The 14,137-nt window shown below is 40.2% G+C and overlaps 1 protein-coding gene across 7 annotated transcripts in view; it reads right to left on the bottom strand.

Moving 5' to 3' along the window:
* Window positions 1-14,137, bottom strand: part of enox2 (ecto-NOX disulfide-thiol exchanger 2) — a 149,243-nt gene that overhangs the window by 19,558 nt on the left and 115,548 nt on the right. For all 7 annotated transcript variants that reach the window (XM_053878319.1, XM_053878317.1, XM_053878314.1 and 4 more), the window contains 2 exons: window positions 11,201-11,413; window positions 5,721-5,827 (listed from right to left, as the gene is read on the bottom strand). In XM_053878319.1, the coding sequence (XP_053734294.1) occupies window positions 5,721-5,827; window positions 11,201-11,413 (320 nt within the window). The remainder of the gene's footprint in view (window positions 1-5,720; window positions 5,828-11,200; window positions 11,414-14,137) is intronic.

Here is a 14,137-nt window from a genome sequence, read left to right on the forward strand (position 1 = left end):
AGCTGAAGGGCATATAAGATAAGTTCAGAACTAAATTATCCAACCCCTGAGAGTCCATTGATAATGTCAGCCACTAGTTGTTAGGAATACATATCAGGGGAGAAGAAAGGAGCACAGATGAAAAGATTGATCTCAGAGAAATAGCTCAATTTCCCAGCTGGCAAGGCAACAGGGCAGATGGCAGAACAATTATTGCCAGACCCTGCAGTTCTAGCCGTAATACACTGAAAATGCTAAAGAATGACAGCAGTAGTTTCACTCAAGGACATTACAGGACAGTGACTTCAGAAAATACTGGTCCAGAACCGCATGCACTGCGTCTCACACTGTTAATTTACTGTAGTAAAATGCAAGCATGGAGAGCCAACAGACGACAACAAAATGTAGTGGCATCTGATTCAGGAGAAGATCCATCTGGAGTTCAGTAAAAACAACAGTAAGACAAATAGCAATGAACAAACTTAAAATGAAAGAGGCTTGTACACTCTAGGCCTTGACGTTCAATGAAAAAAAAAAACTCATGCAACTTAATTCTCACATCTATTGAATTTCGGGTCAATCTCATGTTTCTAACTAACTCACGCAAATACAGACACGCTTGGAAAACTGAGAAATAAAACTGCAGTTGATTACATGTACTAAATGAAAACATTGGTTTGGCATTCGCAAGGAAGTTGTTGCCAGTTTCTTGTACAGATTTTTGACATCCCCTTCGTTTTAAAATGAATGTGTGCAGGTGGCCATGAAAGTGGCGGAAGGGTTCTGGGAATCTAGATGACTGCAGGTGTGCTGTGCTCACAAATCAGTCACACCTCAACGCATCAAGGAAACATGGCGGGGTGGAAGTAGCTCATTCAGGGTTGTCTGCCTCACCACTTTAAGGTAAGCTTATCCGCAGCTGCATCAAGCTCCCGGATGTGTCAATCCTTGGGAGATAATTCGGTGAGTGCATGATCTGCCAAGAATTGGTTCCAGAAGTTCACGTCAGGAGATCTGCACTTCTGGGAAGAGCACTGTATTGGTTTGGTCAAAGGTCCTCATAGCAACATTTGACTGCGTGCTCAGAAGAGACAGAAGTATGCACCGGACAATGGTTGTCATCACATGAACCTGGGCCGCAAACCATAAGACCAGCTCCCCATCCTTGCAAGATCCTGTCCTCTGATGCACTACTGTACAAGACAATGGTCTAAATCCGGTACTGGTGCTTGTTTCCATTGGTTAATCGTAGGGTACCTCCATGATAATGATCCACCGCCATTCTATTGTGAAAAGGGAAAGCGAAATTGGACGAACAAATTTTTAGGCTGTACAGGGACAGATGTACTAGACTGTCGACACATGGTACCAAGGTCGAAAAACCAAAAGGTTCAAACACTCTTTCATACCGACAACAGTGGGCCTCAGAAACAACCTGAAATAACAGGAAAATGACCTGCCACAATGTTCTTTTTCTGCTGTCCAACGAGGACGGGAACGGTTACCAAGAGCTCAGCTAGGTCCTCACAAATAATCTCAACGCTCTCAACCAAAACTTGCCAACAACCTCCTGCCCTTAACTCACCAATCCTGCCCGTAACTAATAATCCTTTGAAATCACAGCAGAATATTACCACATCCCTCCGTTTCAACGCAACCTTCTGTAAACACAAGTCATGCTTTGGACAAGTGACATGTGGATGTTCAGACATTCACCCATACAAGAAGACAAATACAGTCTCAACCAGTGAATGTACAGAGGCAAAATACTTGGAAAGCCTTCGTAAATAGCTGTTGGGTGCTACGGCTTCGCAAGAGTATATCAACAAAGGACCATCTGTCAGTTGGTATCAGCACTCTGAGCTTACGGCGGAGGTCAAACAGGTATTCCACACACCCACACGTGCAGACGCAAAACCTTCTGGCATGTCTGCCGAAAACAAACCAACATAAAAACACTAATAGGGAGAGGCAGCTGTTGTCCGTCTTTGCCTGGAAAACTTGGCAAGTCAACATTGTTACTTGCGCCTCCATATTTCACCTTCAGGCTGGAGTCTGTGCTTTGAATGAGCTGCCTCTCTGATGATGAACTGCCCTTGAGCAAAACGACTGATTCACCAAATTCCTTAGTGGCTCTTGACTTTTGCGTTTGCGAGCTGCTGATTTGAATTTCAAAACTGAATTGACTCAATTACAGAAAACTGGGTATCTGCTTTCATCATGCCCGACGAAAAAATACAGTTTGATATCTGATTAAAGCTTCCAAAGATAAAACCCCCCCCCAAAAAACAGAAAACGTTTTTCTTTGGATTGTTTCACCACTATAAAAAATCAAAAACAGTCTTCAACTTATCATGCAAGGAATTTTCAAAGAAACACATTTGACCCACCAATGTAGAGTACATGTCGACTATCCACCATGTTTTAAGTCCCAGACATTCTTAGCTAGCCGCATGACAAACCAATTCCAACTGAGGTACCTTTTTTGACAGTATGCTCTGAAGACAAACAAGGATGGTTTAAAATGAAGGCGCGTCAACTTACAATATAATACTGCTCTATCAATTTCTCTCACAAATATCTAGTTGATATTTAGAGGCTTGACTTTTTTCATTTGAACACTACAGATAACCAATAACACATTTTTAGGCATTAAAAGAAAAGACATATGGACATCATTTATTATTATTGATTATAATTGTCTTTTCTTTTTTAAGAAACAGACAATAATGAGTATTTTTTGGACATTAATACTCCAGGAAAAAAATGCATCAATCACTGATTTCAAACGTTTTTCAGAATCATAAATAGATAGAGACTGATGTGTACAGAAGATGCATCAGTGTGAGAACAATACGGCATTTGTATGAGACATTTTTAAAATGATTCGGAAACGGATTGTTTTGCAATTACGATCTGCCTCACATTACCTGCATTTCTTAGATTCTATTTTAATGATGCACTGTATTGGAATTTAATAAGAGGAAGTCACAGCTACAGTGAAACAGAAAAAATAAAGCAAATAAAAAAGCAAGGCCACAGGGATCTTGAAAACTTGAAAATGATGTTCACAAAGACCAAACTCAGTGGATATTTTTAGGACTTCTCCTGTCATTGGGTGCGAATATAGATCCAAAAGCCCAATTATTTCTGATAAAGCTGCTCTGTTCTGTTTTAATTTGGCACCAGTTTTCAGCTGAATGCTCCTTTCTGATGAAGCCCTTCTCATTTTCAACCCAAGGGGAGAGCTGGGGATGACGGTGTGTGTCTGTAGGATTGTGCTGTCCTTGTTGGAAGTGGTCTATTTTTGTTGTTGAAGTGAATTGCCAATAAGTTATATATATATATATATATATATATATATATATATATATATATATATATATATATATATATATATATATATGATATTAAGCTATTAACATGAGCAGATGTACATTTTATTCAAATATCAACATAGTTTTGCCTTTAATTTTCTTCTTTATTTGTGTAAGGTCATAAACAAGCAGCAACATTGACGTATCAAGAGTCTATCAAAGCAGAGGTATAAAGGTAGTTAGGCAGTGAGCGTTGGTACGGGTTTTCAAATATGAGAGTGCAACAGAAACACATCATGATTCCAACAGATATAAATTTAATTACTTCTGGTTATTGACTTTCAGTTTCTTTTGTGATTAAATAAGCCAGGCTTCTTGGGGCTCTAAATACAGAGCAGTTTGGGGTATTTCTGCTGATCGCACGGTATTTATTTCTTCGTTTGCAGAGAGTTAAGCAATTTCATGAAATGATTTCACTCTGGATTTCCTCGGCGACTCCTGTTACAGCATCTAGCAGCCACATTGAATCAAAGCGAATGGTTAAGTTGGATCAAAGCTACAGTTAGGTTTTGCGATGATGGTACGCTGTCAGCAAAAACTCCTAAAGCTGCATGGCACTTCAGATGACCTTCACCATCAAGTTGAGTTTTACACTCAGGTCGCACATTAGCCATTGCGACAGAAATGACTGTGACATCAAGTGAAACTCATCCATTCTTCCAAAACTATTGTCAGATTGCTATTATCTGAAATAGATATAGAGGACTTGAATTTTACCAGATGTGTTTATGACCTCACTCATGACCGGTATAAGGTTGAACGCTATCAGCAGCCAAATCCGGGTGGAGCCTCTACTGGGTATTAAGAAGACAAAGTTCACGTCTCAATGACTTCACTTTGAGTCTAAGGCCAAAAAACATACACAAGCACAAGTATTCTGTGTATATTGTATCTGGCACCAGTTCTCTTTGTGAGAGAAACTACTGGCTTTGTTTCCCTACAACAATGGCTTCTGACAAAAGCTGCATTTAGTGGGCGAGCATCCGCCTACGTGGTGTTTTCCACATCTATGGTCACGCTCAGCTCCCAGGTGTACACAGCGTTTGTAGCGGAACTTATGAAGTAAAAACAGATAGACGAATGAATCCCTGTGGCCTTGTGCAACAACATGCTTATACCTATATGCAGCGGTTATGGAGCGAGAGGATTTCCTCAAATGCTCCCAAGGAGACCATGAATACTGATCAACAGGAGGTTCTGACATGGTGTATGAAGGCGAAATCACAGGGACTATTCAAGCATGTATGAGAGCAAAACATGCATCAAGGAAGTATTCTGAAAGGTCTTCATGAAAACCACTTGTTGCAGTAGAATCATTAAAACTACTATTATAATCACACCTACCTTTTAAACCGACTACACAGTTGATGTTTTGCATACAAAGAAAGCTTGATGGAAACTTACCATTTAGCTATGATCATATATCGCCCCATTAGACTCAGGATCGCGCCGTGCTTCAAAGTATTTCATTACACACAACCTATCATCATGCCAATCAATGTTCCATTTGGAGTGTTGAGGGGAAAAAAAAATGCGGCTGACTAGGAAAACCGATAAGAGTCTGTTATCTGAAGTCCCTCCTCGAATGTCCACCCAGGAACGGGAACATTGATTTGAAGACAAAAATGGATGCTTGTGCTGTATTACCTGTGGTCTGGACCCCGTAAGAGATGGAACACTCACCGGAGGTGTAGGAGGTTTCCTTGGTTAACTTGGGACCTGAATCTGTGTCTGGACCTGGACAGTCCTGTGCTTGTGGCTTGATATCAAGTGCAAGTTCTCTGTTCTATATGCATATATTCATGTACATCGCCGCAGTATTCAAAGGAAAATTCTACTCTAGTGATGGAAAATAAGTATGGAAAAATATCTTAAACCAGGAATCATTTCTCACGCAAAACTCTGTGTAATCCTGATAGATGTTCTGATGCAAGTTGGCTTTTCGCAATGGCCTGGACTGGTCAAACCATCTCCGATGCTTAGAACTGTTGACCATTTGTGATCATATACTTATATTCCTTTGATGTAGGATGTTTTACATTTACAAATCTCCTTATTGATTTGACTCCACTGGCTAATTTGTTCACTACAAACAAAATAATCACCTATCAAAGTCTCAGCTGTTAGAATTTCAGGAGCACACAACTATAGTATAAAAAAAATACGCCGCAAACATTACAAGAGTAATTACCATATACTACCATATACTGCTTCATGTACGTAGAAAGGTCAAGACACACCTTGAGTTTAGTTGCAAGACATGAGATTGACGTGAAATGATAGATGCTAAAACGGCACACTGTATGTCTGACTTAAGAAATATATATTAAAAATAAATTTAAATAAATAAATCAAATGACCAACCTCTGCTTGCTTGCGCCACACGTCCAGGTTCTTGCGCTGAGCTTTGGAGAAATGGTCCCATGCCTTTTGTTTGGAAGCAGCTTGGAATACAGACACAATCTGCTCAACTGTAGCAGGATGCAGGGAAGGACCAGAGGCCATCCAGAGACAGAGAGACAGGGACAGAGGGCAGGTGGGAGGGAGCAGAGGAGTGAGAAAGTGGAGTCAACTAGCGATCTGAAGAACTGTATGTTTGCATGTGTGTGTGTTTGCTCATGCGTTTACCTGCTGATGCCCAGGCATCATCCCGCACCTGGACGATCAGTGGAGTAGTCACCAACATAAATAAATCATGCACTCTTCCAATGCACTTCAATTATACATGGAAGACAAGTGTGTGTTTGTAACAGCATCTTCAGGGCTGCAAATCTGCAACCACTGATCTGATTATACCCGGAACTACCAGGTTCGAGAAGATGCGGTGAAAGACAAGACCCGAAACCTGTACAAAATAATCAAATTAGCTTTATGAAATATTTAATCACATTTGCGCATGTTCACGCAGCTGGCAGCGTCTGAAGGAACCACCACTAGCTGATCTACTGCCTACTGAGCAGCTTCAGCTGGGAGGCTGTGGTTAACACAACTGCCCCAGGGGCCCTCCAATCTGATCATGTAATCATCCAGCTTGTTTTTTCCCCCTTGTTTTTCCAACTCTCATTGATTTTATGCACAAAAAGGAAAGCATTAACAAGTCTGATGGCTCTTCAATTGAGGGTCACCGAGGCTTATAAAGACATGAGTCACTCCTATTGCTGGTTAAATTGATATATTGTTGAAAGCTTTTATAGACCAAAAAAAAAAAAAAGATATTGATGGCACATCCATGTAGTCTTGCATTGAGTTCCTCTCAGCCTCATGAAGAATAAATAATAATAATAATAATAATAATAATAATAATAACAATTTATCTGAAATGGAAATTAAAATGTTCAGTTTAATATTGTTGCAAATATAACTGGGCTGGGAATTAAAGAGAATAATTTTGATATAGTAAATCCAGACAAAAAATAAAATATAATAAATAAATACATTATTCCACCTCATCACAGGAGCAATTCCACCCTGATGTTTAAGCTTCGGTGTACAGATTGAACATGACTTGGTCATCCTGGAGTTGTTTAAATAATTAGACAATATTCTGAATAACTAGAACCAAGTGTCCAGCCATCAGACCTCCCTAACTCCCTAACTCTTTTATGTGAGCTGTCCATCTCATATCTAATCCTCAAGTCACTCCTAATAAAAACCAGAGCATTTTCATCTGTGCCTCTTCTAACTCTGCTTCCAGCCTTTGTGTCAGAGCTCTAACCCATACTTCATCACAGGTCTCACTACTGTCCTATAGAGGTGCACTTTCACACTCGCTGCCACTCTTCAGTCACAGATCAGACATCTAAACTTGTTCCACACAGCCTACACTCACCTCTTCACCTGTTTTAATCTCAGTCCAACACTGTATTGACTAATCCCAAATACTACAATGACGTTACTGCCTCTGTCTCATTTCCACTCATGCATTCTACTGAGCTTAATTCCTCTTCTCTCCATTTTGTACCTCCATGTCTCCAGCGTTTCCTCCAGCTCAACGTTACTCTCGCTACAGATCTGTATATCATCATCATACATGCATAATCTGGACTCTGGCGACTCCTCCCTAACCCCACCAGCCCAGAGGATGGGTTCGACAGTTGATCCCTGATGTGCTCCTTATTCTCTCCTTGAATCCCAGCGTGACTCCTACAGCACACCTCACCACTCCCTCTCTCTCGATCGACAGTTACTTACCTGGCGACCACAACTTTGTGATCATGGTGTGCAGTCATTGCTGTTTAACTGAATGTGCAGTGTTGTTTTCCATTAAGGTTGACTCATCTTATTTCTCCGTTTTCTGATTTGGGGTTCGAGGTAAGGCTCGATGGGAGTTCAGGTTATATAAGACGGTCAATTTCCCCCCCAAAAATCCCTTTGTTTATGCAAGTTGTTGACTGGCTCAAAGGCTGTGGCTCGATAAAACTCGCTCTCCCGTAGGATCAGTGGAATTTTCCAGAACCAGAATGGAAGCCTAACAACTTTAACTGGGCCTTCTCTGCTGTGTCATCACACTCCAGCTTGACATGATGGGAAGAATTACTCAAATCACCAAAACTGATTTTCCAGATGGAGAATCTGTCATTCTCCCAATATTGCTCCGTCCGCTCTTCATCCCCGCCCCAGATTCAGAATCAATCATGGATGGCTTTATGGGTGCTCGATGTTATTCTTATCTCTCCCTTTCGCTCCCTCTCTTTTCACTGTGTCTGTCTCCAACAATCAACACAATGAAGTTCAGTGTTTTGTGAGTGTTCTGACATTCACAGATTAGCTTTGGGAGCTGTTGTTGGAAATAACCGTGCCCATTCCAGTTTTTCCTTTGCTAAACAAAATGCTATATATCACAATAAAAGTTCTCCCTTTGAATATAACCTTTCTCCGTTCAAAAATATTTGCCTCACTTTAAGAAGCATCGGGGGGATGTCACCAATAAAGTGAGTATATGCTGAATGATTTGGCTAGGAAAAGTGGCAAGACAGGAATTTCAAGTGACTGAAAGAGTCAATGCAGGGTTGCATGGATAATAACATATACATCAATGGTGAAATATGAATTGAAGCATGAGTGCATCTGTTTGACAGCTATTAAAAAATGTTGTTAATGGAGTGCATGTCAAGTTAACATATTTATGCTGCGCTACCGAGTACAGAACTCACACAAGATTTTTTTTGCTATGAATTTCATCTCCAAATGACACTTTTAGATTGTGAGAGTGGACTATTACTCACAGCTGAATATAAAAATAGCTGCAATGACGGCAGATCTTCCAGATACATTTAGTGTTGTCCTTGGTATTTTTGTCACTGGCTACACAATGTCTCAATTGACTGAAAAAGGTATGATACAGATGGGCTGTATTCAGATGAGCTCAGCTAGGAAGTGAACTATTCACTCATTTCTGCTGTACTCTGTGCATTGCTAGCCCCGACAACCTAGACCAACTCCACTGGTGCATCTCACCCTACTGTTTGGTCAACAAGGAAAAAAATAAACTATGATATAAACGGCTCTTCTAAATGCTCATGTAATCACCTCGGCCAAGAAGGTTATGACAGAAGAGTCTTCTTCTGTCAAGCCCATTAAAAAATGTCTCAAAGAAAAAACGTCCACGTCAAAGCCTTTTACAGACAAATTGAAATCTGGGTGGACGTTTCAGAAACCGTTGAGGATTAGGTGAAACCATTTCCACCCGACCCATTCCGGTGACATTTTCCGTAACACAGTCATACATGATCAAGACAAAGCCGAATTGTATTTATGGGGGAAACAGGTTTCAAAGAGCCTGCTTTCCATTAATACGAGCAGTTGAGTGCCAAGGGAGGGGAGGAATAAGAACATGTCTGTTGGGCTGCATAGATTGAAGGCTACGAATGAATGTGCCAGAGACTAACACACCATGTTTGCAGTTGTATTTGTTTACTCGCCCAATGAACAATGTGGAATAAAAAGCTGGATATCAGGTTTCAAGGCTGTTTATCTTGTATTGAATATGCATGTGGTGGGATATGTGAAGACAAAGCGCCTGAGGCAATGCTGCAAACCAACAGCAGCTCTATAGGGCTGATGTACTCTGCCTTTGGTCTTCTGTGCTCATAAATCAGCTCCAAATGCACTGATGTTTGGCCTTTGCTCTAAGATGAATGCCTGCAGTTCATGTGGCCGAACATGACAGTACATATGTGACATTTGGAAGAGATAATTGCGGAGATGGAATCATCCGTTCAGACATTTTGAATTGTGAGGGGGGCAGACTGGAATCATAAGACATTTTTCTGTGTGGAATAAGACTTAAAGTACTAGAATAGAGTTTAATGGTAATTCCGTTTGCCTCATTGACTGTCAGCCAACCGGCGTTGTCTGTGGCAACAGGAATACTCAACAAGAAGTCGGAGCCCTGGATCATTTGAAGACATATGGGTCGGCTCAGACGTCCTGAGATGACGCCACCAGGTCTCTGGTAGGGTCTGAGAGAAAAAGCCTGCCTTGCACTTGAAGATGAGACCTGAACAACTTTGGTTTGGTAACATCTTGAAAGACCCCAGTGGTTAGGACAAGTTCCGTCAGGAATTCCTTTACTTTAAGGTGTCCCATAAAGGTTCGTCGTGAAGAGAGGGAAAATGAATCCCAATAACTGCCACACTAATTAAACTTCAATCAGACTACAAAAGTGGGTGAACAAACACGGGGACGGCGTCCAACAGCAAAATAAAACAAACAGTAATTAACTTCATCATGTTGATCTGACGGCAAATTGAGGGCAACTGCCACGACATAAACCAGTCATTACACAATAACATTGTCTGATGATAAAACAATGATTTCAGTGGTAACGGCTTGATTATAAATTGCTAAAAAAAAAACCCAAAAAGCATTTGATCTCAATGTCATCTTTGGATCGAATGAAATGAAAAGACTGAAAACCCTAACAGGCTATAGCCACTTGTTTAATCTACATTCAACAGTAGGGCCCAGTGAACCACAGTACGTCCATGACTTTTTACACCATCTTACACCCAGGATTGATCTTGGACTGGACTGTCTCAGGCTGTGGGAAGTGCATGTGCATTATCTTCCTTTGGATGACCAAACATTCTGAAGATGGAAAAGGCTCTTTCGGATGCTACCGTTCAACTACTTTAAACTTCCTCTTTAAAATCTGTTCAGAGTTAGGTTATTGACTTGCCACAGAGTTGATGATTTAAGAGTTTTTTTGGTTTTGTTTTGTTTTTAGCAAATGACAGAGGAGTTCGAGTCTGAGTGCTTTGCCCACTTTTGTTGCTTCTGTTGTTGAGTTATGCAAGAAACTTAAAACAAAAAAACATGGAACAATAGATGAGTATGTGGACATGTGTGTGGACGATGACAAGATGTCACATATAGTATATGAGTCATTTATCTTTGTTTTACATATAACAATATGCCCCTGAATTCTTCTTTTTAATGTTCAATGTTTAATGTTTGAGGAACTGATGCACAGGTTTATTTAAATCTAAAACGTGTTGTCATTCAATAAGATTTAACACAGTTTTATAACCAGTAACCCTCATGCAGCTCTGGAAGATGAATACAAGGGAAAAAACAGGACCTTACCTTCCTTTAAATCAAAGTATCGAAGCACACACAATGAGAGCAATTCAAGGTTAATGCTATTTTACTTACCTCTTCTGAAGCAGCGGCAACCACAGATACCTCAGACAGATGTGACTAGTCTTGTGTGTTTTATAAAAATGCACACTTGAACATGGCAAGGAATGGGGAAAAGAAATCCATCTACCTCATCTCAGCACTCAAATACGACCTCTGTAAGCCTCATTGTCATTTGTTAAACGTGACGGGAGAAGACTCACATTGAGCCAGTATTCCAGCCAGAGCGTTCTTAAACTTCTCCTTGGCCTCTTCCATCTCCTTCTCGTGCTGACTCTTCTCACTCATGAGTCGGCGGATGTGGCTGTTAGACGACTGGATCATGGAGTAGAAGTTGTTGGCGTTCCTGCGATTGACTTCCCCGCGCTCCAGCCATGTCAGCAGCACTCGCACCGCCTCAGCAAACTTTGCATCATCTGACAAGTAGATGGAGACACAGTATAGTTAGCAGGTCCACATGAAAACAAGAATTAGAGTGAACATAACACAATTTCATGAAAGTATAATGAAATAAACTGACATGATTTGTAATTAGCTTTGGTGGAGATGTGCTAAAATACCCTGATTGTGGAGATAGAATTTGATGAAATGCATTTCACGGATGGGCTCTTGTGTTAATGGAGGGACCCGAGAATCAATATCTGAGGTGCCACTGCCAGACAGACAAAATCGCTTTACATTAATTCCCATAAAACCACCATGACTAGTTCATATAGCTAAATTCCAGCACTGACAATTTCATCATTCACAGGAAACTTTTATTTTGAATTCACTGTCTTCACAAAAACGTCACGTGTGCCATCCTGTCTTGTTGATTCCCTTCCTTTTCAGGAAATGATCACAGACCTGGTTTCACGGGCACATTTCCCCTAGGACACCATCATGAGAAAACAATCTTTTCAAACTATTATTTATTTATTTTTAATTTGTGTGTAGCAAAATATAACGGTAACACAGATAGGGGAATACATGAACTATTAATAAGCTAATTACTGGTTTATTTACCGTCAACACTTGGTAATTATGGTACCGCTTAGAGCAGTGTTTTTCAACCTTTTTAAAGGCACGCCATCGAAAGGCACAACACCAAAGGAACCAAAGCGCAATTGTGGCTAACTGAAATTCCGGTACAAAATCCTTTGAAATTTGTAAAATGTCCTGTAGCTACTGAAACTCTGCTATTTTGGCATGTTATTTGCACAAACAAATAGAAGATAATCTTTTTGCTCAATTCTTTGCCTCAGCTTGCTTCATAATAACAACAACATTCTTTCTCTCTTCACAGTTTGGAGCACATTTGTCTGGTTCTGCACTTAGTTTTTAGCCAACTTTTAAACAACAAAGCAATCTTTGCCAGTCTACATGTTAAAAATTTTGACCTGTCACGTTAGCTTTTAGCAAAGTTAGTCTTTGGTGTTGGGTCCAACAAGGAACACTGTCGTGAAGGTGGGTGGTCAAGTTAGAGGCGTATCAGGTTTAAAAAAAACAACTGGAAGTTGTGTTGTTCTTCACTGTGAGCGTGTGAGAAGAGGAGCACCGCAGATCATGAGCAGTGCTGCTGAGACAGACGGATGAATCAGCGCATCAACATAGATCTATGGTGTGAAGAAAGAATGTGACCGAATCCATGTAATCTCCTCACACGCTGGTAGATGGTCAACATGTATTCTAATTGTTCCCCGAATGAATGTCATCATACCACTCAGATCTATCACTGGAGAAATTGGGCAAAACTGGATCATTTCTCAAGGCACTGGTGTGAAAAACGCTGAATTGAAGGGTAAAATCTATTCACTCTCAACAAGACACTAATCAATACTTTATAATGATTAATAACTGGTTAAAATGCTACGAATGCACACATGAAGAGGTAGGGAATGTTCCCTACTCTAATGTGTGACCTATAAAAGTATTTGAGAAAGGAAAGCCCTTCAACAATTCTTAATTCTCAATTCTTATTATTAACTAACAAAGTCAAACATCATATTTTTTCATTCAGTGTTTGGCTGATTATCTCCAAAATATATCTTTTCATACGATGACTCAAGAAACCCACAGTGCTATACATGGCACATAATGCAAACACTTAAAGATGACAAAAATGTCTGATGAAAAAAACAAATCCACATAGAAGCAAACAACAACCATTTCTCTAAAGATAGTGCACCGAACATAAGAAGTTGAGAGCAAGTCATCGAACTTGGAAACGTGTTTAGTAAACAACTCCATTCATCATCAATGTCCATTAACCTCTGATGCTTTTATAGACAGCTAGGGCTTGTTTTTCATGCCTTGGAAACAGCAACATTTGACATAGGAAGAGAGAGCTAAAAGAAGCGGCAGTGAATGTGACTTCTGTTTCTGTGCAGTGTGGACAAGGTTTAACTTCATACCAAGGAAATGCAAGTTTCATTCCTTTACCTTCTTAAACTGAGAATAATTATTAGGCAGATGTGGTGTTTGATGTGTCTTAAATTTGCCAAAGGTATTTCTGTTTAATTCAAAAGGATCAGGAAGTCTTGTATTTAATTGATGGCGATGAAATAACTTTTTTCCTACAAGATTTAGAAGGGTGATTCAACTGAAAAAGCCCAAATAATCTCTTCAGTCTATGGCCAGAAAGGACAAACTATAAAAAAAAATGATCACAGATGGTTCAATGTCAGTAAGTTACAGTCACTTTGTAACCTGTGACCAAGACCTGGAAGTGCCACCGCTTATTACTGAGGCGAGGTTTGCTGTGCAAAACAGAAGAGCAGGAGAGGTATAAGGGGAAGACGAGTGGATGAAAAGGGGAGAAGAGGAAAAAGATGAGTTGGAATGAAATTAATGAATGGTGCGCTGTGAAGCATGTCAGGTTCGAGTTAGTTTGAGATCTCCTGGTTCCTCATCATTTCTTACCCACTGAGAGATGTAAATTTGGGCATCACTGGATCTGCTTGTTGTTTTGGCTCATATGAATCGGATTAACTTTTTGTCAGAAGTGCCGCAGATTTGGATCATTTTGCTGTGCACGCTTATGAAACAGATGAGCACTGTGTAGTACAACAAATGACACATCCAAATGATAATTTAGAATAAAGGATAAATCCTAATTCTTTGTCAGAAAACACAAGAACACAGAATAGCACCAGTTGAAA

Source organism: Synchiropus splendidus, chromosome 11, assembly GCF_027744825.2.
Source record: "Synchiropus splendidus isolate RoL2022-P1 chromosome 11, RoL_Sspl_1.0, whole genome shotgun sequence".
Lineage (NCBI taxonomy): Eukaryota > Metazoa > Chordata > Actinopteri > Syngnathiformes > Callionymidae > Synchiropus > Synchiropus splendidus.